Consider the following 25,826-nt stretch of genomic DNA (forward strand, 5'->3'; position numbering starts at 1 on the left):
TTTTGCCGGACAGGGATTCGAATCTGAGCCTCCTGTTTACTAGGCAGATGGGTTGACCGCTACGTCATCCGGACACAGTGGTCACCAGAACAGTACGGACTACCGCAGCACGCCTCCAGTCAGACCCAAATTCTCAACTTGAACCTCACACTGCTGATGTAGTGCTCTCCTCATTAGCCTCATTACTCGCGGCACCTCGCCGATTCGATTAAGTGTTCGAGCTTGCCGTGCATCTGCACTGAAGGGATCATTGGTCGTAATCGATATATATTCATTCGCTCTGATGAGCAGAGCGAATGAATACCAACTGCCTCTCTGCATTGCCTTTGTTGACTTTGAAAAGGCATTTGACTCCGTTACCCATGTAGCTGTCCTCCAAGCTTTGAGTGAGCAAGGAGCGGAAGCAGCATACATTGAAGTGCTCAGGAAAATCTACGAGAATTCTTCAACTTATGTTAACATCGGCGAATCAACTCAAGAATTCCGCACCATGAGGGGTGTCAAGCAAGGCGATCCCATCTCCCCAAAACTGTTCTCTGCTGTATTGGAAATGGCTATGTCAAAGCTGAGCTGGGAAGGTAAGGGAATTAGAATTAATGGAAGAAGGCTTACCAACTTGAGATATGCTGATGATATTGCCTTACTGGCCAAAGACTTCGCAGAGCTCCAAAACTTAGTTACGGATCTTGCATCGGAATGTCAGCTGGTTAGCTTGAACATGAACCTTTCCAAAACAAAAGTAATGTCCAACAAATGGGTCCCAGCTGGAGATGTCAAAGTCAAGGACAGTCTAATAGAAGATATCAGTGAATATGTCTACCTTGGCCAGATTATAAATATGAAGGGAGACATAAGGCCAGAAATCTATCGACGCATCAAGCTCGGCTGGCAAGCATTTGGGAAGAATTCAACAGTATTCAGATCAAAAATGCCAGTAAATCTGAAGAAAGCAGTATTTGATCAATGCATACTTCCTGTGATGACGTATGGCAGCGAGACATGGACACTGAACTCATTCACGAAAGGGAAACTTAGGACAGCACAGAGAGCCATGGAGATTTCAATGCTGGGCTATACAAGAAAGGATAGGAAAAGGGCAGATGACATCCGGTCTGTGACGAAGGTTAACGACATCTTAGAGACCGTAAGTTCCTTCAAATGGCAGTGGGCTGGCCACGTCGCAAGAAGAAAAGAGAACAGATGGACGAAGCTAGTACTGGAGTGGAGTCCGAGAGAGCACCGGAGGCCTAGAGAAAGACCACCAGACAGATGAGACAAAGACATCAAGAAAATCGCTGGTAACACCTGGCAGAGAACTGCCCAGGACCGTCCCACTTGGAGAAGACTGCTGAAAGCCTACCTGAATCCACGACTCGAAGATGCCACATCATTTAATGATTGAATTGGCTGATGATTATATATATATATATATATATATATATATATATATATATATATATAGTCTGTCCAAACAGACCCCTGCAGTATCAAAATCAGGCACTATCGGTGCAGCTTCAATAGGCCAGGCTTGAAAATGAACCAGTAGGGTTCGAAACTAGTCGCCTAATATAAATACTGCAACTGATAACAGAATTTGTAACAAACGCTTTAAGGAATTTAATAAAGTTACTAATTCCCTGTCAACAAAATATTGAAACTGAAGATATTTCAAATTGTTTTAATATGTTTCACAGCACTTAAATGCATAGGACGCGAAATATTTGCAAATGCTGCACATATCACGATCTCACATCTAACAACAACAAAAACTTTAGAAAATTGCGGAGACTGCTTACTGCGGTCTCTAGTGCACATTCCTTGGTGTGATTCAATATAAGACTGAAGCACTAACCAAAATACATCATGTGCCTACGAACAATATCCTCTTCGCACAACACTCTATCATACATCACAAGGCTTAACCCGCTAATAACAAAGTAGAATGCGTCGACTGCAAAAAGAAAGTTCAGAAGTTTCAAGTCTGGTCCGTCATATTTCGCAATGAATGTGCCACTGCTTTCTAGGAACTGAACAAAATTACTGGAATACTGAGACATTTTGAGTGTGTTGATCATATGAGATCTTTTGGTTGTCGATCCCATTCGGCAGCGATCGTGTACCGATTCTGTTATACAAGATCTTTATCAGAAGTAATGGTTTCAACTCAAAACCTAATTAAACTGGTTAAGTGTAACTACTGTGTACGCGTCGCAACTGAGGAGAGCGAGGAAAAAGGCCTGATGTTAAAACATTGTTACGTAGTTCACTTTCAAGATAATGTACTGGTATAAAAATATACTTTTATATTCATTAAATAAATACTACATTTCAACACGCAAACACATGTCAAAAAGTTCATCACCGGCGAAGCTTAGTGTTGGAGAAAGGTAAGATACCAAGTTAAATCGTCTGAGGGATACAAGGGCATTCCACCTATCAGAGTTTGGTTGCCGATCCCATTCGGCAGCGTTGAAATCAATCTCTAGGTTGATGGTACGTGTACGTTCACGTTTTATAGAGGGATGTATGAAGATTTTCTTTTTGTCAAAAAATAATGACTGTGAATATAATACTTCTTTATTTTTAAAATATTTTAACGTTATTTTCCCTGTTTCCTGCATAGCGAAAATTACGAGTAGGCCCTTCTGTACAAACATCTAGCACATCTAAAATATGTTTCATCAGTAGATCTCAATGAATTGCTGTTTCTTTCCTCCATCCGGAAAATATTATTTTCTCAGTTCATTATCAAAGTTACCCGTAAGTCCGACTATTATGGACAAAGTCTACTTGAGAACAGATGCGGGATATACGCTGACAGCCCTAGGCACACTCCCTACATGCTGGGAAAGGATCAGCTCAAACTGAGTCTGCCGAAAAAACAAGCATTTATTTTTTACTTTAGGAATGTAGAGGCAAAAGGTCGTTGCAAAAGTCTCCTAGAAAAGGAAAAAAACTGGAGCTGCGTGCACCTCGAACGTACTTACGGCTTTTGTTGGACTTACCTTGTCTTTTAAGCAGCAAGCTGAAAGAGGTTGTCATATATAACGATTGGAATAACTTGTGGAGTACAGTCAGAAACTGTGGGGACTGCTGCATCCGCTTTGTGCTACTCAGCAGCTGAATAGGTACACCTTGTGTGGCGTCAATCCCGACGTACCAAAGCAGGGCCTGTAGCTATCAGTGAGACAGGCCGCATCATCGCCGGCTGTGTATCGCCCATCCCTCTGGAGAAGCTATACTACATTGCCGAAATTTAACTACTGAAATTTGTTGAGAAGCAGAAAGCAGAAAATAAAAGATAACATGAGTAATATCCGAAGTTCATCCTCAGTTTAGCTACTAGCAAGCACGTATGCGACTGAAAACGTGGAAGTGTTTCCTCAAGACAACTGACACAAATGGTTCAAATGGCTCTGAGCACTATGGGACTCAACTTCTGAGGTCATCAGTACCCTAGAACTTAGAACTCCTTAAACCTAACTAACCTAAGGACACCACACACATCCATGCCCGAGGCAGGATTCGAACCTGCGACCGTAGCGGTTCAAAATGGCTCTGAGCACTATGCGACTTAACTTCTGAGGTCATCAGTCGCCTAGAACTTAGAACTAATTAAACCTAAGGACATCACACACATCCATGCCCGAGGCAGGATTCGAACCTGCGACCATAGCGGTCGCTCGGTTCCAGACTGTAGCGCCTAGAACCGCACGGCCACTCCGGCCGGGCAATTGACACAGTCAGAGCTCTACCACAGCAAACGAGACTGAAACCGTGGCGTGCTAGAACCAGCACTTTCATTACGGTTAATGGCTGAAGATGCACAATCTTGTGGCCACACGGAAGAATGTCATTCAACCCTGAGAGTTTTTGTGCCACAGAGAGCACATCTAATCTGCAGAGATGGAGTCTATGAGCAGAGTCTGTGTTGTGAGACTTCGCTACTGGGGAGACCTCAGCCCACTGATTGCAGTATCGCCTATGGCCAGCCTCGTGCACCAGGGAGGACTTAACAAAAGCTACAGTTAGTCACTTGAGATTACCAAGTCGTGGTTTTCAGTTCTTTAAGACTTTTAACGCGGCTCGTGGTCTTGCGGTAGCGTTCTCGCTTCCCGCGCACGGGGTCCCGGGTTCGATTCCCGGCGGGGCCAGGGATTTTCTCTGCCTCGAGATGACTGGGTGTTGTGTGTCTTTCATCATCATTTCATCCTCATTCACTCGCAAGTCGCCATAGTGGCGTTAAAGAACTTGAGGAGTGGCGGCCGAACCGCCCCGCGAGGGGTCTCCCGGCCACCAATGCCATACGCTCATTATTAGTGCTTATATTTAGTCCTTAAATGGTTCAAAGGGCTCTGAGCACTATGCGACTTAACGTCTGAGGTCATCAGTCGCATAGAACTTAGAACTAATTAAACCTAACTAACCTAAGGACATCACACACAGCCATGCCCGGGACAGGATTCGAACCTGCGACCGTAGTGGTCGATGGGCCCCAGACTGCAGCGCCTAGAACCGCACGGCCACTCCGGCCCGCATTTAGTCCTTAGTTAAGATATAGTGCTCATGTATTTTGTTGCATACTGTTTGTTTCTGGCACGAGAAATAAACTCATAAAGCAGTATCTGGCAAATTGGTGCCTAGGGTGATTTCCCATAGCTACTGGCTTACAAACTTTGCTCTAAAACGTTTACGAGCCGTGAGAGAGCATAGGAGGCACCTGCATCGGCTGCTTAAGTGTGACAACTGTCTGACGGTCAGATGCCACGATGCACACTAAGATTAAGGACGGAGGCGCAGAGAAATTAAGGTTTACGAGACCTTTGGTTCATTGTTTAGAAGCATTAGAAAGCGTTCGCCGACAATTGGCCCTACTCTGTAGCTGTGGCCTTGTGCGCTTCCGGTTTTCCGACTGTGCATCTGAGCCTTAAGAAAGCGGGTTTGCAGTTGAGCCTACGCACCAGTACACCTGACGGTTTCACGGTAGACGAAATACCAAGCATAATCACTTTCAAAGCGCATTGTTTCTTTAAAAAGTCACTCAAATTTAAAGACGGACGTTTTCGCTAACATCTGCAAGGGTTTTATATGCTGGAAGGAAGGAAGAACAGGTTTTAACATCCCGTCGTCCGCCCCTGGTAGCTGAGTGGTCAGCACGACGGAATGTCATACCCAAAGGCCTGGGTTCGATTCCCGGCTGGGTCGGAGATTTTCACCGCTCAGGGACTGGGTGTTGCGTTGTCCTCATCATCATCATTTCATCCCCATCGACGCGCAAGTCGCCGAAGTGGCGTCAAATCGAAAGACTTGCACCAGGTGAACGGTCTACCCGACGGAAGGCCGTAGCCACACGGCATTTCCATTTCCAACATCCCGTCAACAACGAGATCATCCTGAGGAAAAGAGGAACCCGAGGACTCTTTTTCTTTTGCTGTCCCAAACAACATGAAATTACGAACTTGTACCGCTTGTGTTGTGTCGGCCACTGTGGGTGTCAGCACCGACACAAGTAAGGAAAGAGAGAAGTTGCGATGGCCGGTAGCAAGAATCCAAAATGATCTGTACGTTAAACTTAAATATATCACTTCATTTCTAAAAAGGAAAGAACCATTACTTAACTTTTTGTGCTCCCTACATGCAAGTACATTGACAATCTATTACTATTCGCAGAACGCAGGCTAAGCATCGTCTTCCTATTATACAGTACTGATGCTCTCGAAGTCTGCGACCGAACTGGGCAGACCGGCGATTGGCGGCTGGTTAAATCAGCGTTGCCAGGGGGCGCAGGACTCTTGTCTTCCTGAAGTTGTGGCACTGCCCGCTCTTTCAACTGGAACGCGGTTCAGCACCTTCTTGATGCCGTTTCGTGGCGCTGCGCTGATCCTACTGCAGTCAATGCTTCAAGACTGCACAGCTTGGTCATCCGTTGCAACATTGTGAAGGCTCGATTAATATCGCAGGTTCACAGAAATACGACACATTCCTTACTACACTGGCTCCGAAGACATGCCCGTCTATAACAGCCGTAAAGCATCCTACGGACTGAACAAAATCGTTTCGCAGCATTTTAAATAAGATAAAGGAAGCCGCTGATTTCTTATATGGTTAGTTTCGAAATATGCATGCCAGACCGCGTATACGCATATAGACGACATACCGCAACAATAAACGTTTGCAACTAATGAATTAAATTTGTATGCTGTGTGTATAACGTGACTACATGACACAGGGAAAATGTGAATAAATCATATTTAATAAATATTCGCTTCACAACCATAGTGTCACGGTAGAAACGAGGAAACCATGTTGAGGACAGATGTTTCTAGTGTTCGTCGATTTTGAAGACAGACAGAGAGCACTAAGATGCGATGCAAGTGTGGCTCTGGAAAAGTCTAATGAGGACCGCCTGCACAGTAAGCAAATCAAATGATGATGCTTTGAAAGAGGTCAGTGAGGAGAGAAATCTCACAGAAAGTATTTAAAAAAGGAAAACAAAACTTTTTGGACACATATTTGGACACAATAAATATTTAACCGACATACCGGAAGGACAATCTCTGGGATAAAATGCGAGTGAGAGGGTAAGAAAGAAAATATTCCAAGATCTATTGGAAATAACAAAGTGCAAAAATATCGCAGAACTGAAGAGGACAGGATGAACTTGACAATAATGGATACAGCGACATTTCTTAGCCTTTAGAAGAAGATGGTGTGATGATGAATGGAGTATAAGCTACACCGACGCTCGAACTGGACTCTCGCCTTACCAGGTAAGAGATAGTGAAGATGAAACGAAGAGCGGGGTCTTTCGCCACGGTGTCATTTAACTGACGCGAGAGCGTCACGGAGATTCTCAACAGACGCAAGTGACAGACATTACAAGAGAGCAGTTATGTGTCAGGGACAGGTTTACTGTTCAGATTTCGAGAGCTTACTTTCGCCTAAGAGTAACCTTCCTCTCATATACCTCCCGCGAAATGATCGCGACTAGAAAATGAGAGAAATAATATGCCATACAGAGGCTTACCGGGAGTCGTTTTCAGCACACGTAGTTCTTGCATGGAACGGGAAACGGGGGGGAAAAGCACAGTGGTACTAGAAGTGCCTTCCGCCACACATCGTAAGGTGCCCGCGTAGCGAGCGTAGATGTAGATATAGGTCCTTGAGCAGTGGTCATACTGAAACTTCTTTATTTAAATGAGTGTGTCTGTACTTAAATTGCAGAATGACTGAGAAGATGAAACTTCTACGTTATTTGATTCTGAAACAGCTGAGTAAAACTGAACGTACTGAGCCTACTTTCTCTTTACTTTTTATTATCATGTCAACACTGACCCACAATATTCTAGCGCAACGCAATCTTACTGCTCAAAAAAATTAGAACCTGACTCCAAATAATTAATTCAAAAGAATGGCCCTGGCTAAAAAGAAATTCTAACAATAACCTATTCATTTCATTAAGCACTTACCTCACAAAAATCTTCATTACGCGAACTACTGCAATACAGCGAACGTCAATACTGCCGGCTAAATAAAAGATTCTAACTACTAAAGCCACTAACTACTAATAAGCATTTGGTTAGGAAAGGAAAGAGTTTGTTGCAAACCAAATAATGTATTTTTTACCTTAATAATGTGACATCCAGTTCAAACACGAATATAAATCGTCACTGACATCCAGTACAAACATATACAATCATGAATAATTTTCAGTCTCCAAGTCGGATACTTCCAGATCGTTAGCCTACGCTAACACTTCAGACCTCTACCCTCCATCAATGCTAACTTCTCACATCCAACATCCATCACTGGTGGCTGCTCACCTCCAGCTGCCCAACAATACTTCCATCACTGTTGGCGACTAAGTTCCAACTGCCCAACACTACTGGCGATTAACTTCCAACATCGAGTCCGACCAGCCACAGAGTCTCTTACAAAGAAAGCGCAGTCATAGATCCAATGCAAAGCACTGCCAACACAGAAGCAGCCCACTTACAATACCAACTGAGCTGCCTAAGTGCAGTTCCGCGCAATCTTCCATTTCCCAGCAACTCCTTAGTTACCTGTCCATCTCGCGACATACGGTGTTGTTGAAGCGTGCCCGGGTTAGTTCAGCTAGAAAGAGCAATACCCTCGAAAGACAACGATCCAGCGTAAAGTGTCTCTGAAAAAGAGTAATTTGTAAACGTTTAATGTCTATTTAAATGTTAAGATATATTCTCTCAAAGTATTATTTATTATTTATTGTTTAACTGCCCTCAAATGTGAATATACTTTTTAACCACTAAACAGTGAAAATTAGAATTTCTTCTCCTTAGACATGAACATGATTCATTAACGTAACTAAACATTGTTTTTTCACTATTATATAAACAAAGGAAAACTTAATTTCTAAACACTGGAGTTTTCGATTAAAAAAAAAAGAAAAAGAGAGAGAAAATTTGCGTCTTGACTAAGGTTCTGTGGTAAGATTTGAAAATTAAAATAAATCTTGACAGAAAGCGTAGCACCGCTCTATCATGCCTTATTAAAAGACTACTAATACTTGTTGGGAATGGAACCCTAAGACTGTTAAGAGCTGAAAGGAAATGTTCTCAATGTTGATCGTTCTTCAGACAGAGGGAGATTAAATATTAATGTCCCCCACACCTGAGCTGTTGTATTAAGAAATGTCAAAATATCTTAGTTATAGAAGAAATAAATGCGTAGGAAAACTGTTGTGATTAAATATCATCCTCGTGATTGTAGAGATCGCTCTGTGGTGTACTGTAATGAACTGATCATGTGGCATTGATGGCAGGCAGTCCCCAGCTGGAGAAGTTTGCCCGCTGAGTTCCAAGTCGTTTCAGTTGACGCCACGATGGACGACTACGTGTCGATGACAACGAAATAATGATGACAAGCAACACCCAGTCCCAGTCTCCAACCCGGCTGGGAATCGAGCCTGGGCCCACTGCTTGGCAGTCGGACGCACTGACTAATCAGGTAATGCGGCAGTCTGTAGTCTATTGACAAATTGTAAAACCGTGGTAAGCTGGGGATGCGCGGCTGTATCCAAATACAACATTTTTCTTTATTAATAGATGTCTTCCGTTCCTCTTCCCACCGGAATCTGACATCCATTTTAATTTGATATAACAAATCGATGTAATGTAACTTGACATCTAAGAGGACTACCGATATGGCAGCTTCCTTAGGCAACAGGTCTACAGCCTAGTTATACAAAATGCCTGCGTGACCTTTAATTCAAAGTAAATAAGTATATTTGTTTTTTTCCTGAATATTCCGTTATTTCAAATGGTTCAAATGGCTCTGAGCACTATGGGACTCAACTGCTGAGGTCATTAGTCCCCTAGAACTTAGAACCAGTTAAACCTAACTAACCTAAGGACATCACAAACATCCATGTCCGAGGCAGGATTCGAACCTGCGACCGTAGCGGTCTTGCGGTTCCAGACTGCAGCGCCTTTAACCGCACGGCCACTTCGGCCGGCTCCGTTATTTCGTTAGCTACGTCAATAACGACTTCATTGTTGCATTTACTCCAGTTTCTGCTCTCTGTGCCAGTAAGGAAGCTTTTAGAATCAGAAATAATCACAATCCCTTCCTCATTCTGAGTTAAAGGGTACTTAATGACCTTCATGATTGCTACTAATTCCGCCATATATGAAGCAGCTGAAGAAGGAAGCTTATACTATTCAAAGTGATCCGTTCTTGGACAGAAGACAGCACACCCCACGTTACCTTCTAACGCGGTTCTTGAACCATCTGTGTGGATATGTAGAGATCCACTCCATTTTTCTCGGAGATACGTGCTGGTTATCACATTAAGGTTACTGCCAATGTATACACTAAATTCCAAATAAAGCACTGGAACAGAGAACGTGCAGATACGAAGAGGCCCTAGACACACAGGTAGTCTTCTTGTTGTTATAATACTTTATGAAAGACGGTTCAGCGTTGGAAACTTATTAAAAAATCTGGAAGGCGATATGATATTCTCTTGTCGAAGATAGTTTCTTATTTACTAGATGAGTCGTAAATGCTATCCTTTCCAATATACAGGGTGTTTCCGTAAGAGCGTGCAAAAATTTAACAGGACGTAGAGGTTGTCCCACTGAACAGTTTGAGGTAGGGAGCCTGGGGTCGGAGAAGCCAGCTTAAGGAGATAATAGGAATAAAATCACATTATTGTGCACTTTCTTATTTTCATTAGTTAATTGCAAATACCATCATTGACACAATGAACGTACCATTTGTACTATATCTTACGAAATGTGCTGAAACTGACGGCCACCAACCTCAAAGCAAGTATGACATCGGCGAAAAAGTTTCTGACCCACCCTGACAAATATTCCTGATGTCGTCCTTATGTTGCTAAGTCCTTCTTTTCTTTTTTCCAAATGAACCAATCTTCCGCTTTCGTCGATCGAGAGAAAAAAAACATTCGTCGCGGCAGATGATGTCCGTTGGGAAATCGTTCTCTGTACAGCCTTTCAGCAGCGAGAGCTTTACAATTTACTTGCTAATACACAATGTAAATGTCAGTGAGTTCTGTGAAACTGTACCGGTACTGCTCCATCGTATTGTACTGTACGTCTCTGAACAGCACTGAGTAATGAATGGATCTGTTGTTGATTCATAGCACGTTCTGTCATGGGACAGTTTAAATGCGATATAACAGAGCCACCTCATGGGCAAGTGAAGTAAACAAAACCTGCATCATGACTTCCTAGTAATAAGGCTAGTCCTCCTTGTTCCCTTGCAGGGAATAAAGAATGCACATGTAAATAAACAGCACAGTACGTGTAAATTTGTACGCATGTTAGTTGTAAATAAACTGGAAAACAGTAACGCTAGACAAAGCGGTAGACAAGTTTACTTCCATATGTCCTTAAGCTGGTTTCTCCAGGCCCAGGTTCCGCACCTCAAATAGTGCAGTGGAGCATTCGCTATGTCCTGTTACATTTTTGTACGCTCTTACGGGAACACCCCGTATATTTTCTGGGGAGCCATTGTCGCCTAAAATGAAGTGGTGTTTCCAGTGCCTCTACTAAGAGAACATCCGTAGGAATTGTTTTCATTGCCCCCAGATAAGTTCAAATAAAGCTATATTGTAACGTATCTGATTCACAGATATGCTTGTTGCTGGCATTCCCATACACCTTGCAACGATGTTCAGTCCTGCGCCTATTTAACGCCCTACTATACAGTCAACAGAACATTGGGGTTCACACCCCACCAAACTCTGATTCAAGAGCTAATGATATTCGTGATTGGGAGACAAGTGCGAGGGTCACTCCAAAAGAAATGCACACTATTTTTGTAAAAATACAATTTTCATTCTGCATGTGTGAAAGTTTTACAGTGTGTAGATACATCCTACCCGCTTGTTTTCAAACTTAGTTCAATCTGTCCCCGTGAGTGGCGCCGTTCAAATGTTCAGATGTGTGTGAAATCTTATGGGACTTGACTGCTAAGGTCATCAGTCCCTAAGCTACACACTACTTAACCTAAATTAGCCTAAGGACAAACGCACACACCCATACCCGAGGGAGGACTCGAACCTCCGCCGGGACCAGCCGCACAGGTGGCGCCGTCACAGCTCGTCTTCAAGATGGCTGCAACGTGCTGTCATAGAATTCCTGTGCTGTGAAAACGAGTCAGTGAGAAACACCCATAAGAGGTTGATAAAGGTGTATGGAGATGCTGCTGTTGATCGCAGTACAATTAGTCGGGGGGCAAGCAGGTTACGTGATGAAAGCGGGCACGGCAATATTGAGGATTGTCCTCGCAGCGGCAGGCCTCGTACTGCACACACTCCAGACAATGTGCAGAGAGTTAACGAATTGGTGACTGCTGACAGACGTATCTCAGTGAACGAATTGTCACGCTACGTTGGGATAGGGGAAGGAAGTGTTTGCAGAATACTGAAAGTGTTGGCGTTAGAAAAGGTTTGGGCCAGGTGGGCTCCCAGGATGTTGACAGTGGCTCACAAAGAAACAAGAAAAACGGTATGCAGCGAACTTCTGGAACAGTATGAGAATGGTGGAGAAGAATTTTTTGGAAGAATTGTGACAGGTGATGAAACATGGCTCCATCATTTTCCACCAGAGACGAAGAGGCAATCAATGGAGAGGCATCATGCAAATTCACCCAAGAAAAAAAAATTCAAAAGCACACCTTCTGCTGGAAAAGTTATAGCTACGGTGTTTTTCGATTCCGAAGGACTCTTGCTTGTGGACATCATGCCTAGTGGAACCACCATAAATTCTGATGCATATGTGACGACACTGAAGAAACTTCAAGCTCGACTGAGTCGTGTTCGACCACATCAGCAAAAGCAGGATGTTTTGCTGTTGCACGACAATGCATGGCCCCATTTCAGTCAAAAAACCATGGAAGCGACTACAAAACTCGGATGGACAACACTGAAACACCCGTCTTACAGTGCTGACCTGACTCCACGTGACTATCATCTCTTTGGGAAACTGAAAGACTCTCTTCGTGGAATAAGGTTTGAAGATGATGACTCCCTTGTGCACGCTGCCAAACAGTGGCTCCAACGGGTTGGTCCAGAATTTTACTGTGCGGGTATACAGGCGCTGGCTCCAAGATGGCGTAAGGCAGTTGAGAGGGATGGAAATTATGTGGAGAAATGGAAATATTGGTCCTAAAGAATGTATCTACACACTGTAAAACTTTCAAACATGTAGACTAAAAGATGGATTTAAAAAAAAATAGTGTGCGCTTCTTTTGGAGTGGCCCTCGCATTTATATGGAATTTTATTTGTCTGCATTGTAGTCTTGTACGGAAGTGAAACGTGAACAATAAGCAGTTCAAACAAAAAAATAATAGCTGTTTAAACGGCGCCCGACAGAATACTGCTGAAAATTAGATAGGTACACTACTGGCCATTAAAATTGCTACACCACGAGGATGACGTGCTACAGACGCGAAATTTAACCGACAGGAAGAAGATGCTGTGATATGTAAATGATTAGCTTTTCAGAGCATTCACACAAGGTTGGCGCCGGTGGTGACACCTACAACGTGCTGACTTGAGGAAAGTTTCCAACCGATTTCTCATACACAAACAGCAGTTGACCGGCGTTGCCTGGTGAAACGTTCTTGTGATGCCTCGTGTAAGGAGGAGAAATGCGTACCATCACGTTTCCGACTTTGATAAAGGTCGGATTGTAGCCTATCGCGATTGCGGTTTATCGTATCGTGACATTAGTGCTCGCGTTAGTCAAGATCCAATGACTGTTAGCAGAATATGGAATCGGTGGGTTGAGGAGGGTAATACGGAACGCCGTGCTGGATCCCAACTGCCTTGTATCACTAGCAGTCGATATGACAGGCATCTTATACGCATGGCTGTAACGGATCGTGCAGCCACGTCTCGATCCCTGAGTCAACAGATGGGGACGTTTGCAAGACAACAACCATCTGCACGAACAGTTCGACGACGTTTGCAGCAGCATGGACTATCAGCTCGGAGACCATGGCTACGGTTACCCTTGACGCTGCATCAGAGACAGGAGCGCCTGCAATGGTGTACTCAACGACGAACCTGGGTACACGAATGGCAAAACATTTTTTCGGATGAATTCAGGTTCTGTTTACAGCATCATGATGGTCGCATCCGTGTTTGGCGACGTCGCGGTGAACGCACCTTGGAAGCGTGTATTCGTCATCGCCATACTGGCGTATCACCTGGCGTGGTGGTATGGGGTGGCATTGATTACACGTCTCGGTCACCTCTTTTTCGCATTGACGGCACTTTGAACAGTGGACGTTACATTTCAGATGAGTTACGATGCGTGGCTCTATCCTTCATTCGATCCCTGCGAAACCCTACATTTCAGCAGGATAATGCACGACCGCATGTTGCTGGTCCTGTACGGGCCTTTCTGGATACAGAAAATGTTCGACTGCTGCCCTGGCCAGCACATTCTCCAGATCTCTCACCAACAGAAAACGTCTGGTCAATGGTGGCCGAGCAACTGACTCGTCACAATACGCCAGTCACTGCTCTTGATGAACTGTGGTATCGTGTTGAAGCTGCATGGCCAGCTGTGCCTGTACACGCCATCCAAGCTCTGTTTGACTCAATGCCCAGACGTATCAAGGCCGTTATTACGGGTTCTAGGTACTGATTTCTCAGAATCTATGTACCCAAATTGCGTGAAAATGTAATCACATGTAAGTTCTAATGTAATATATTTGTCCAATGAATATGCGTTTATCATCTGCATTTCTTCCTGGTGTAGCAATTTTAATGGCCAGTAGTATAGATCGAATAACAGATGAGTAGGTACTGAAAAGCATTGACTAAAAGAAGGGACCGGTTGATAGGACACATCGTGAGGCGGCAAGGAGTTGTCAGTTTCCTAAGAGAAGGAAGTGTGAGGTGTAAAAAAGTGGTTGACCAAGAGCTGATTAGAGTAAGCAGGTTCTAATGGAGGTAGATTGCGGTAGCTATGCAGAGATGAAGAGGCTTAAATAGGATAGCGTAACATGGAGAGCTGCATCAAACCAATCTTCGGGCTAAGGACCAAAACAACAACAGTGCTGTTGCCAATTCGTTGACCCTAAGTGCTGCGGCGAAGTGTGATACCGGAGGCGGACTTCGGTGGAGGCAGGCGCGGGTAGCGCGACGCGTGCGAGCAAAATCCGCCCCGGTGCGGAGGCGGCCCGCGCGAACCCAGAGCCCTAGTGGCGAGGGGCGCGTGCCTCGGCGGGCCCGGCCAGAAGACAATTAAGTGGGGCAAGAAACCGGCCGGTGCGGAAGGCCGCGCCTTTCGCCGCCGCGGCGCCACGCCCGCGTATAAAACGGGCGGCCCGCCGCCGCCGCCGCTGCTGACCGCCGCTGCTCCGACGCCGAGTCAGGACCTGACCGCCACACCGCCAGCCGACATGGTCCCCGCCACACACGTGAGTAGCCTGCTCCACCGCCACCGCCGCCGCAGCGTCATCCCCAGCAGCGGCTCTTCTGCTGTCACTAACAGTGCGACCGTCCATCAGCCAAAACGATGTGACCAGTTCAGCTTACTTCCCTGACCGAGACTCGAACCACGATACCTGTCTACCGGAAACAATGGTTTTGCGATTGAGCAATTCGAGTACGACTGGTAGACCGACTCATAGTTCTCAACTTGGCTGCAGGCGCGTTGATGTCTCTACCTGCGAGGGCTGTTCAGAAAGTAAGGCACGATCGGCGCAAAATGGAAACTGCAGTGACAAACTGATGAAGCTTTGCATAGATGTGTCAGTTAGTGTCTCTAGTATGCCTGTCGATCGCGTCACGTCGCTCTTTTCAGTTCTGAGCACACTGTGAGCACGGAAAAGTGCCTAGAAAATAGTGTCTCCCGACAATTATGAGGTCCTGAGGTGAGACTTCGCCTGATGTCATGCAGCCCACATAACATAACTGTCACGTGTTCCCTTCTTCATAACAATTCTTGGCCGCACTCAGTAGGGGCTATGGAGATACTCCTGCAGCGTTTTCGATGGGAAGTGTTTCACCACCCACAATACATCTTGTAATTTGTTTTTTTATTCCAGACTTTGATCACAATATCAATTCTTTAGACGATGACCGGTTTCAATCCATAATGACCATCCTCAGATCTTTTTTACACCATGTCCTAAAGTGATAAGGCCATAATGGTATCGTCAAAATGGAGCAAATGGCTCTGAGCACTATGGGACTTAACATCTGTGGTCATCAGTCCCCTAGAACGTAGAACTACTTAAACCTAACTAACCTAAGGACATCACACAACACCCAGTCGTATGGTATCGTCAAAACATATAAATATAATCAGCACAGCGTCGTCTTGTAATTATCTGCCCCTCAGATTCGTCGCTCTTCACATAAACCGTTGACTGTGAAGATAACATTTTGGCACAGACGACGAGCTGTAGACCAGTGTACAGGATTGCCAGAAATCACAGGTGGTTGCCTTCTATGACGAGGCTATTGGAAAGTTGGTACAACGCTACGACTATGTAGAGAAGTAGCTGGAAGGTGTCACAAACTGTTGCAAATAAAACAGTTTTGATTTTCGCAGTGGTTTCCGTTTCACGACCGAGCGGGCCTTACTTTCCGAATTGCCTTCGTAATTCGCCGAGTGTCTCCCTTGACGCTGTAGGACTAGCACCTGCTGAGGATTCTATACGCCAAAGAGATTTAATCGCTGCCTAATAGGTGTAACGCTGAAGACATTCTTTTACTCTTTCTCCTATCTCAGTTACAACCCACAGTTACCGAAAATCTCTTGCGCAGTAAATAAGTCCCTCGTGAGTGCACGAGATTCCTGTTTACAAAGAAGTGAAAGGACGGATGCATGGAATCACAGACCAAGATCGTTGATGTGCGTCCGTTTCATATTCTATCCTAAAACATCTAAATCTACATCCATACTCCGCAAATGCCTGTGAAGTGCATGGCCATTCTACCACTTATTGGGGCTTCTTCCCGATCCGTTAACGTATGAAACACCAGAAGAACGACTGCAGAAATGTCCCCCTGCATGCTGTAACTTATCTAATCCGGTCCTCACTATCCTTAAGTGATCGGTAACGTAGGGGGTTGTAGTATATTCCTAGATTTTTTTATTTAAAGCTGGTTCTCTAAATTTGTGAGTAGGCTTTCTCGCGAAGTTTGAGTCTGTCTTCAAGAGTCTGCTGTTTCAGTTCCTTCAGCATCTCTGCGACACACTGCCACGGTCAAACGCCCTGCGACCATTCGTGCTCCACCACTCTGTGTATGTTCAGTATCCTCTGTTACTCCTATTTGATGCGGATTCCACACACTTGAGCAACCTCGCATGCGGCCCTGCTACCTACTTTACCTACAACTGAGCCTATCTGCTCGTCGTATTTTATATCTCTGCATAGTGTTACATCCTGGTATTTGTGTGAGTTAACCAATTCCAACCGCTCCTCGTTGATACTGTATTCATAGGATGCTACATTCTTTTTCATTTTGTAAAGTGCACAATTTTACATTTCTGAACACTTAAAGCAAGCTGACAATTTTTGCACCACTTTGAATTGTTATCAAGTTCCGACCAAATATTTCTACAGCTTTTTCCAGAGAGTACTTCCTTATAGATAACTGCAAAAGTCTGAGCTTACTGTTAATATTATCTGCAACGCTATCGATATACAACAAGAACGGCGAGCGTCCCAAAACACTTCTCTGGGGCACACCCGAACTTACCTTTACATCTACCGGTAATTCTCCTCCAAGATAACTTCCTGCACGCTTCCTACCAAGAAATACCCAGTCCAATCGGAAATTTTGCTTCATACACCACACGATCCTACGTCTGATAATAAGTGTAGATGTGATACTAAACCAAATGGTTTTTTTTGAAATCGAGAAATACTGCATCTACCTGACGTCGCTGATCCATGGCTTTCGGAATGTCATGTGAGAAAAGTGGGAGCTAGGCTTCAGATGGACATTCTGGAAAGTCATGCCAGGTGGCACTAAAGAGGTCACTTTTCTCGAGATGTCTCATTACGTCTCAGATCACAATGTCGTATAAGACTCTACTGGTGGATATAGAGGATACTGTATGTTAGTTTTGTCGTTAGCTTCTGTTACCCTTCTTGTAGACGGGTGTGACATGTGCTTTCTTCCAACTACTGGCAAAGTTTCTTGTTCGAAGGGGTGAAAGGAGACGACTGCTCGGCAGACTCAGCCGGAAAGCAGTACTCCGAAACAAATGTGCCCGGAGCCGGGTCGTGGTCCAGTATGCAGCCGCAACTTCTAACGTTATTAGTGTTATGGTTCTTCGAAAGCTTATCGGAAACTCTGCATGCGTTTCTTCGACGTGTGAATGTTTAACTAAAGTTAGTTACAAGCACCACAAAAAGCTGTGATTCATAAACGCTTGAAACTGCACGTAAGGTCTGATAAGGTATTAAAATTTACGGAAAAAAGTTTTTTCGCCTTACCGGCCAAATCCAGTTTCACACTTCCTTACTTCCGTTTCCAATCTTATGCGTGACAGCACTACAGACATTATCAGACACTATAACATTCGCCGGCGTTAACTGCTTAGAAACACGAACAGTTCCGTTTCTATACGGTACTGCCATATATAGCAAGAAGAGTTGAACGGCTTTTTCGTACCTGCCAATTATCTCCGACACGTGACGTCATGTGATGGTCGTATTAGTGGATGCGACAGATTAATGGGAAAATTACGACGACTGAAGTTCTAAAAACACTATCTACATGGGGCGTCTTACATTGTGATCACGTTCAGTAACAAACAAAGGACTGTATCAGTGAACGAGCACTAAGCGTACTTACAGTAACTGTACAATTTTTTCTCCAGACGATCATGCAGTCTATGAGTTCTCCTTGTTCGACCTAAACTGTTCCCGAGACAAACTGAACTCACTGAAATGAACTGAATAACATCAATGAAATGGAATGACACGATATAATAGAAGTGAAATCCATTCAGAGATGCTCAACCTGCAAGGTAATATATATGTCGTGACAAATGAAACTCTCTGCAGGACTGTGATTCGAACCCAGATCCCCTCTTATTTCGAGCAGTCTACTTAATCTTATGGCCATCCAAGTCCGGTTCCAGAGGTGGCTCTTTACCTTTAGTGTCTGTCACTGGTGTTTTCTGCTACTACTGAAGAACACCACAACGAGAAGTTGCCTCACGAGCGTGTGGGACAGCATCACTGGGGAAGCAATATGGTGTACGACCGATGGCTAACCCTGTCATAGTGGCGTACACACAAACGAATTACGTTTACTCAAACGTAATGAATGGCATCAACAGTTACGAAATCCGTGACGTGAAATGTATCAGTGAAATTTGAGCAGAAATGCCAGTAATGTAATGAATATGTCGTGATATATGAAAATTTGTTGCACTCCGGTACTCGAACACGGACGGATCTTTTCATAGGTTTTACTTAACGCTTCCCCCTATGGCAGGGTGAGCAGCGGTCCTCCACCATATCAATTTCCCAGTGGTGGTAGTACTAATTTTTGGTTGTAGTGCTCGGAAATCATAGGAAAGGAATTTCAGCAGAGGCGGGATACATGTTCTGAAAGGACAGATGTGACAGTGACTCCCCACGACAAACAAAAGATCCGGGTTCGAATTTCAGTCTGGCGGAAACTTTCATTTGCCACGGCATATTATTTTCAAACTCGGTGCAGTTTGTTTCTCTGCAGAAGTTTGCAACACATGCATTACTCACGTGTGTATGATATCGAAAGCACTGTGTCTTCCAGGATAATCAGTACTTGGCGCCAAGAATCAATAATTAATACCAGAACGATAAGATATGAAGCGGTTCGTCGGAGACATTTTTTAACGACGGGAAAAATGCTCCTATCGGAGCACAAAAAACCCAAATATGTTCCTGTTTATAGAAAAGACTCTGACTGAAAAGCGGGTTACCAGCTGCCTCATTGTACCTTCCTCAGCACCTTTAAAATTTTCTTCCCAGAAATTCTGGTATGCGACCATATTCGCGACTTTTTTTTAACATGCAACTCAACTCAAACTCCAAGCTCCTCTAACTGTAACTCACACCCACTGGTCCATCACTGTAAGTCTGTCTTACCCAGCCACTCCCGGTTGCCCTTCCTCACTCACTCATTCAGCCCAACTTATTTGCATTCTCTCTTTGTGTTCCTCTGTCATTGTTTCCTGTGTTACAGCCACAGTCCCTTTCATTCTCTCCTACTACTACAGTCTCCTCCAACTGTCTTGCTCTCTCTTGCTGCTAATATCTCATTCCTTCCTTCCTTCTTCTGCTGTCTCCTCTCATTGTCACTATCTCTCACTTCCTCTCTGTCACTATCATATTATACTCTGTCCCTCACTGGCACTGACTGTTACCCATTTCCTCATTCTCTTTATCCCTCCCCCCACTGGCACTGTCTCCTCCTCTCTTGTGCTATCACTGTTCCATCACCGTCAGCTACGCTCCACTACCACTGTGTCCCTCTCTCTCACACTACGATTGTCTCCTTCGCCCTTTCTATAACACAACCACTGTCTGCTATCGTCCAGTATTTATTACTTTTTTGTCTCTTTGCCACTACCACTGTCTTCTTCTCTCTAAGTTTAAAAAAGCGCGAATAAGTTTGCATGCCAAAACGTTTGGGATAATTTTTAGATGTTGAGGAAGGTATAATAAGGCAGCTGGTACCCCACTTCTCAGTCTGAGTCTTTTAAATAAGCAGAAACGTATTCTCCTTCTTTGCGCTCCGATAGAAGCATTTTTCTGCTAGTTCTCTTCCTTCCCTTGTTACAGCAGGACATGTAACTCATATGAAAAGAAATTTATTGGTCAATAAAATTTGGATAGTTTACTTATGATAAATTGAAATAGCGCAAAACTAATTTTATATTTAAGACCAGATTTTACAAGCACAACGATTTCGAATGTGCTTCAGTACTGCAACATGGGGTTGCCAGACGATAATGGAGACACTTTACACAATATTTCTCCGTACTATGTCACTGTGTAAACTACGTTTTCGCCTCACAGCGAATTTTACTTGCTTATTTTAGTTTTACGAGTACGGTAACTTTGAACCTCTGTATCTCGGAAACGGATAAAGATATGAAGAACATTTCCAAAGCTGTTAGAGATCGGGATCTTGGGAATATATCGTAAAAATTTCAGCCATTTGCTATATTTAGCCGACTTGGAATCCTCGATGGGTTTTGGCCCGCCAGTGGCGGCAAAAATATAGAACAAAAATAGGGTCTTTCGGAGGAATCATTCATGAGGCGCAATCACCCGTCGAGCGCAGCGGAGACCACATCAGATGCAAAAGGCAACCGATTCGCTCCATTTGCCAAAAGCAGGAGGAAGGGAGTAGTATATACTTTGACCCTGTACTGTAGCATGGTGACACTAAGACGACCCTTCTGTTGGCTGTTTCATAGTTCATAGCCGAAGGGCTTTTTATCACCAATATAACTATAGGAATGAACCCAGGTAAATCCGCGGCGTTTTGGAATATACTAGGCACGCATGCTGTCGCGTATATACCGATACGACCGGATGTAAATCGCATTTTGGAACATATTGGGTACAGTGCTGTCCCATATATACCGATTCGACCGGATATATGTCAGTTTCACTGATGAATTCTTTTCGGATTATCAACTAATCTGCAAAAAAACCGCACACATCTGAGAAAGTATATCCATAAAAACTGGATACGTTAATCTACTATTTGCTACAAACCACATAGCTGTATTTAGCATAGTTCCTTAAAAATAATTTTTTGTAATCTCCGAAAGAGTTTATGTTCGCCCTATTTATTATTACACAGTCGTCAGATTTATGAATAGTTCGATACTATCCTCAGCTCTTCATATCTGCGTACATGCAATATCTCACATCATTTTCCGCCAAGCCATTGAGACGTGTCATAACGTGTCTCTAACTGCAATGTTCACTGTTTACAAACTGTTTCACAACGCTCATGCGCAAATATTTAAATGTAATGAGTAAGGCAAATGTGCAAGAGGAAGCAGTGAAAGCTTGTATTTGAAGAAATTCTGCGTCAGATCTTTCTTGTATCTGGATCGAACGTCGTGAACAAGCAGATAGTGGATTCGTAGTGCAGAGAACTTTCCAGAGATTGTCATAACGCTCCTAATGAACATTGTGAGCCGGAATCCTCATCAGTAACGGCTTCGTGGTGCCGCTGAGGCGATGCATTATGAAAATATGCCACCTTACGATTACGGAAATCAGCACCAATTTCCCGTAAATATCCGTATGCCACAGATCATCGTGTTATGTTGACCCGCAAGAACGATCGTCCAAATAGTATTCAGCGTAGGTATTACGCTACGGGGTGCTTCATCAACCACAGTATTCGTCTGTCTCCCACCGTTCCCCATTCATACTTATGCCTGACTAAATATTAGTTTGGTCAACATTTTCACAGCTGTGAACAGCTCCAGATTGAAGCCATGGAATCATTCTAGGCGGCACATTTCTGTGACACAGGAATACTTAATTTGATTCCACAGACTAACACGTGTTTGATTTTCTGTTGTGAATGTGCCGAGAAGTAGCTCAATGAACGATTTATTTTGTTCTAGATGTTCCCATGTGATTACATTTTCCTTCTGTTTACGGCCCAAGGGATATCTCCTCTCCGATTGCTCCAGCGGTTGCACAACATCATTAAATTTTTTTTAAAAACATATTTTGCACACTGGCGACCCTGCTTAAGCCGTATAGTATTATAGGTATCCGCTAAATCCGCACTCATAAATGCACCCATGTGGTCCACACACAACCATATCTGTGGTGCCACTCCTTGGCGCGCGTCAACAAGCCCGGCCACTACCTGCTGGACAAAGGCGTTTTCCCCACGACCAAAATTTGTGAAGAGGCTCCTACCGCTCCAAGGTATTCGGGTCCCAGGTATCACGAACAAAGACTGCCCTAGAAACCGCTATCGTTACTACATTGTCTTCCGGGTGTGTATTGGGGACAGTAAGACTTCTTCTTCAGATATTTCGGTCGATAACCTTCCTGCCATCTTCATGGTGAGTCGATGACAGCGATAAAACCACTTGACAAAATACTGTGGAATAAATGTACGTGCGTCAGAGATAACACTGTCGGGAACAAGAGCGTCAATCGTAGATAAAACTATGCGTCTAACAAAGCAAGTGCAGCGTCAGCAGATCCGCAGTGCTTACGTGTAGTGTGGCTAATTATTAAAATGGATGACATGTGTTGCAATACCAGGCAACTAAAACTCACAACAATAAATCTTTTGAGAGCACCGAAGCAAAGTGAGGAGTTTGCATGATTTGTCGTCTCTGCTGAGCAGGTCGCCTGATGATTGTACTTCCACTACTTCCTTGGCCATTGACTCCCAGCAGAATGAGGCTGTGGCCAGTATTATGGCTTTCCCATAATACGTGGAATGGCCACTGGAAATAATTGAAGATTGGAAATGGCAAACGTTGTAAGCGCCATTTTTCCACTAATGCGTTTTCAGTGCCGTTGTGTTCTCGGTACCTCGCTGCATGTCCCTAGATTTGATCAAGATGCCAAATCATAGAAAAAGTCTTTCAAACATGCGTTAACAGCTGATATACCGTCTTTGTGCCAAGTACATCCCTCTGGAGTTCCAAAATTTAGACCATATAAGAAGTAGTTTTTGTTGACTTCAGTTCTACTATCTAAAAACATAATGCTCTATTTTTGCACTTTTATTATCACAAATAAAACGCAGTGCCTCAGTATTAATGACGCATGGAACAAAAACTTTCTTCCTACAATTTGTCGAAAACGTGCATTTCTGAGAACGTGACTGTGTCTAAAATACAAGTCGCTGTTAAACACGATGTTTAGTTACACAAATAGCGCCGTTATCGGCTACGGCTGTTCACCTTTATATTACGTTTGTTGTTGTTTGCATTAGTTATTGGAACAAGACAGCCAACAGCTACTGTCAACAACGATAGATGTAACATAAACGTTAACAGCCGTCTGAAGATGAACCTATCTGTTCGAAACCGATTACGGCGTTATTTGTCTAAATAAATAGCATTAATAACTCTGACTGGTTGCTGTTTTCTTCTTTGGAAAAAACAAGTTGTAACAACTTTCTTATCGACACTTACAACCAATCACTTTCCTGGTACGCCAATTAGCACATTGTTAAATAAGTACTCATTTTCTAATTTGTCTCATTATTTTTTGCGGTGATACTGTCAGCAACATAATCCTGTGGTATCTGAATAGTTCAACAATTTTCTTGTATACAAACCCGTTATTACGAGGGCGTGCAGAAAAGTAAAGCCTCCGAATGTTTTCAGTCAAATTTCTTACGGATTTTTAAATAAAAGAAACATCATTAACATTCTACATCTCTATTCTTCTTGAATACATATTTGCAGCCTTCTGGCGCTAGGGGGCCTCCCAATTGTAACGTGTAATATGGCTGCGTGTAACGTAACTGTATCGGTGCGTGAGAAACAGCGTGCTGTAATCCAATTTCGAATTCTTTGAGATCGTTTACGCACGGAGCGTCTTCTCCTTCGGAATGATAATGCCAGACGAGACACGAGCGCTGCTACGTCTGCAACAAAGCGACGCATTGGGTTCACAGTTATCGAACATTCTCCATGTGCATTTCCGACTTAGCCCCATTCGATTTTCGAAACTTAAAGAACACCTTTGAGGACTTCACTTTGACAACGGCGAAGCAGTGCGACAGCGGCGAGGTTGTGGCTCCGTCAATAAAGTCAAACAAACTACCCTTACGGTGTCAACAAACTCGTCTCTCATGGTTCGTCGCAAGGACGACTAAGCTGAAAAATAAATATGTAGAAATGAAAAATAAAGATGTCGAATGTCAATAAAGTTCGTTTTATTTAAGAGTTTTCACATAAAAACCCGGTAGGCATTACATTTCAATGCGCACTCGCGGAAGGAGATATGTATTGGCTATGTATTCTCCTGACAAATGTTACATGCGGCGCTTAGAACGTATCCATTTCAATTCTTCAGTTGTAGTTTTTTGACGCATAGTTTTGTCTGTGACACACGCTCTTGTTTCCGACAGTGTTATCTCTGCTGCACGCGTATTTACTCTACAGTAATATGTCAAGTGGTTTTACTCCTTTCACCGACTCACTTTGAAGATACGGTATCAACAGAAATATCAGAAGACGAAGAAATGCTATCCCGGATGCACGACCGAAAAGTGATGGAGTATTATGGCTGCCGAGAACACTTCTCGAAACACATGCTATCATTATTCATTACACATGCTCCAAGTGACACAATCTCGCACAGCTAAACCAGTCCTTCAGAAATTACGGCAACCATCTAGCAAAAATTCACATTGTGTTTCCTTCATAAACATACAACAAATGGTTCAAATAACTCTGAGCAGTATGGGACTTAACATCTGAGGTCATCAGTCCCCTAGGACTTAGAACTACTTAAACCTAACTAACCGAAGGACATCACACACATCCATGCCCGAAGCAGGATTCGAACCTGCAACCGTAGCGGTCGCGCGGTTCCAGACTGTTGCGCCTAGAACCGCTCGGCCACCACGGCCAGCTACAACAAATGTTAGACCTTCTATTTATTTTATGTCATAAAATAAATATGCTCCCTCCGTGGATGGGTGGATGACATCTGAAACTGGTAACGTATACTGAAATAAATTTCTGCTGGTTGCTGCACGTCCTTCATCAGTAACTTGTCTACATTTCGTACGTTCCAGACCAGCCTTTTCCAGTTTCACCTGGTACGAATCTGATGTACGTATCTGCGACTAAGTAAGAGAGTCTTTGGTAGCCAGTCAAACGCGTTACCTTTATTTATTTTTGACATATCATAATACGAGATTATGTGTGATCATGTCTTCACATCTATGCCTTAGTGGAATAGTATTTCGTTATTGTATACAGTCAAGTATATTTTTTACGAATATTACTAAAGTGGCGCTTCACATTCTATAAGTGTGATTTTCAGTTTGGTTTTACCGTTTTGCAGTTGAGCGGAGTGATACACTGCCGGCGTGTACGCATTGTACCAGGAGTTAATATCAGGATGAACGCTTGATATCTCTCCACACCATTTGATCGTAACGCATGATTCCATATTTATGTCATTATACGCTCTCATCTCTTCTCGTGAATGATCCCCGACCGCAGGAAACAATACAACATTTGTGTAAGCCCTATTGTTTTTTTTAGAACTTCTAGTTCCACAAAAGGTGCGAGAAACATCGAGTAGGAGCCTTTTAGACACGTAA

At 43.7% G+C, this 25,826-nt stretch overlaps 1 protein-coding gene across 1 annotated transcript in view; it reads left to right on the forward strand.

Annotated features, from left to right (window-relative positions):
- Positions 1-25,826, forward strand: part of LOC124783274 (tyrosine-protein phosphatase non-receptor type 23-like) — a 165,788-nt gene that overhangs the window by 61,974 nt on the left and 77,988 nt on the right. Inside the window, exon 2 of the mRNA XM_047254012.1 lies at positions 14,697-14,941. Coding sequence (XP_047109968.1) covers positions 14,697-14,941 — 245 coding nt within the window. The remainder of the gene's footprint in view (positions 1-14,696; positions 14,942-25,826) is intronic.

Source organism: Schistocerca piceifrons, chromosome 1 (assembly GCF_021461385.2).
Source record: "Schistocerca piceifrons isolate TAMUIC-IGC-003096 chromosome 1, iqSchPice1.1, whole genome shotgun sequence".
NCBI classification, from domain to species: domain Eukaryota; kingdom Metazoa; phylum Arthropoda; class Insecta; order Orthoptera; family Acrididae; genus Schistocerca; species Schistocerca piceifrons.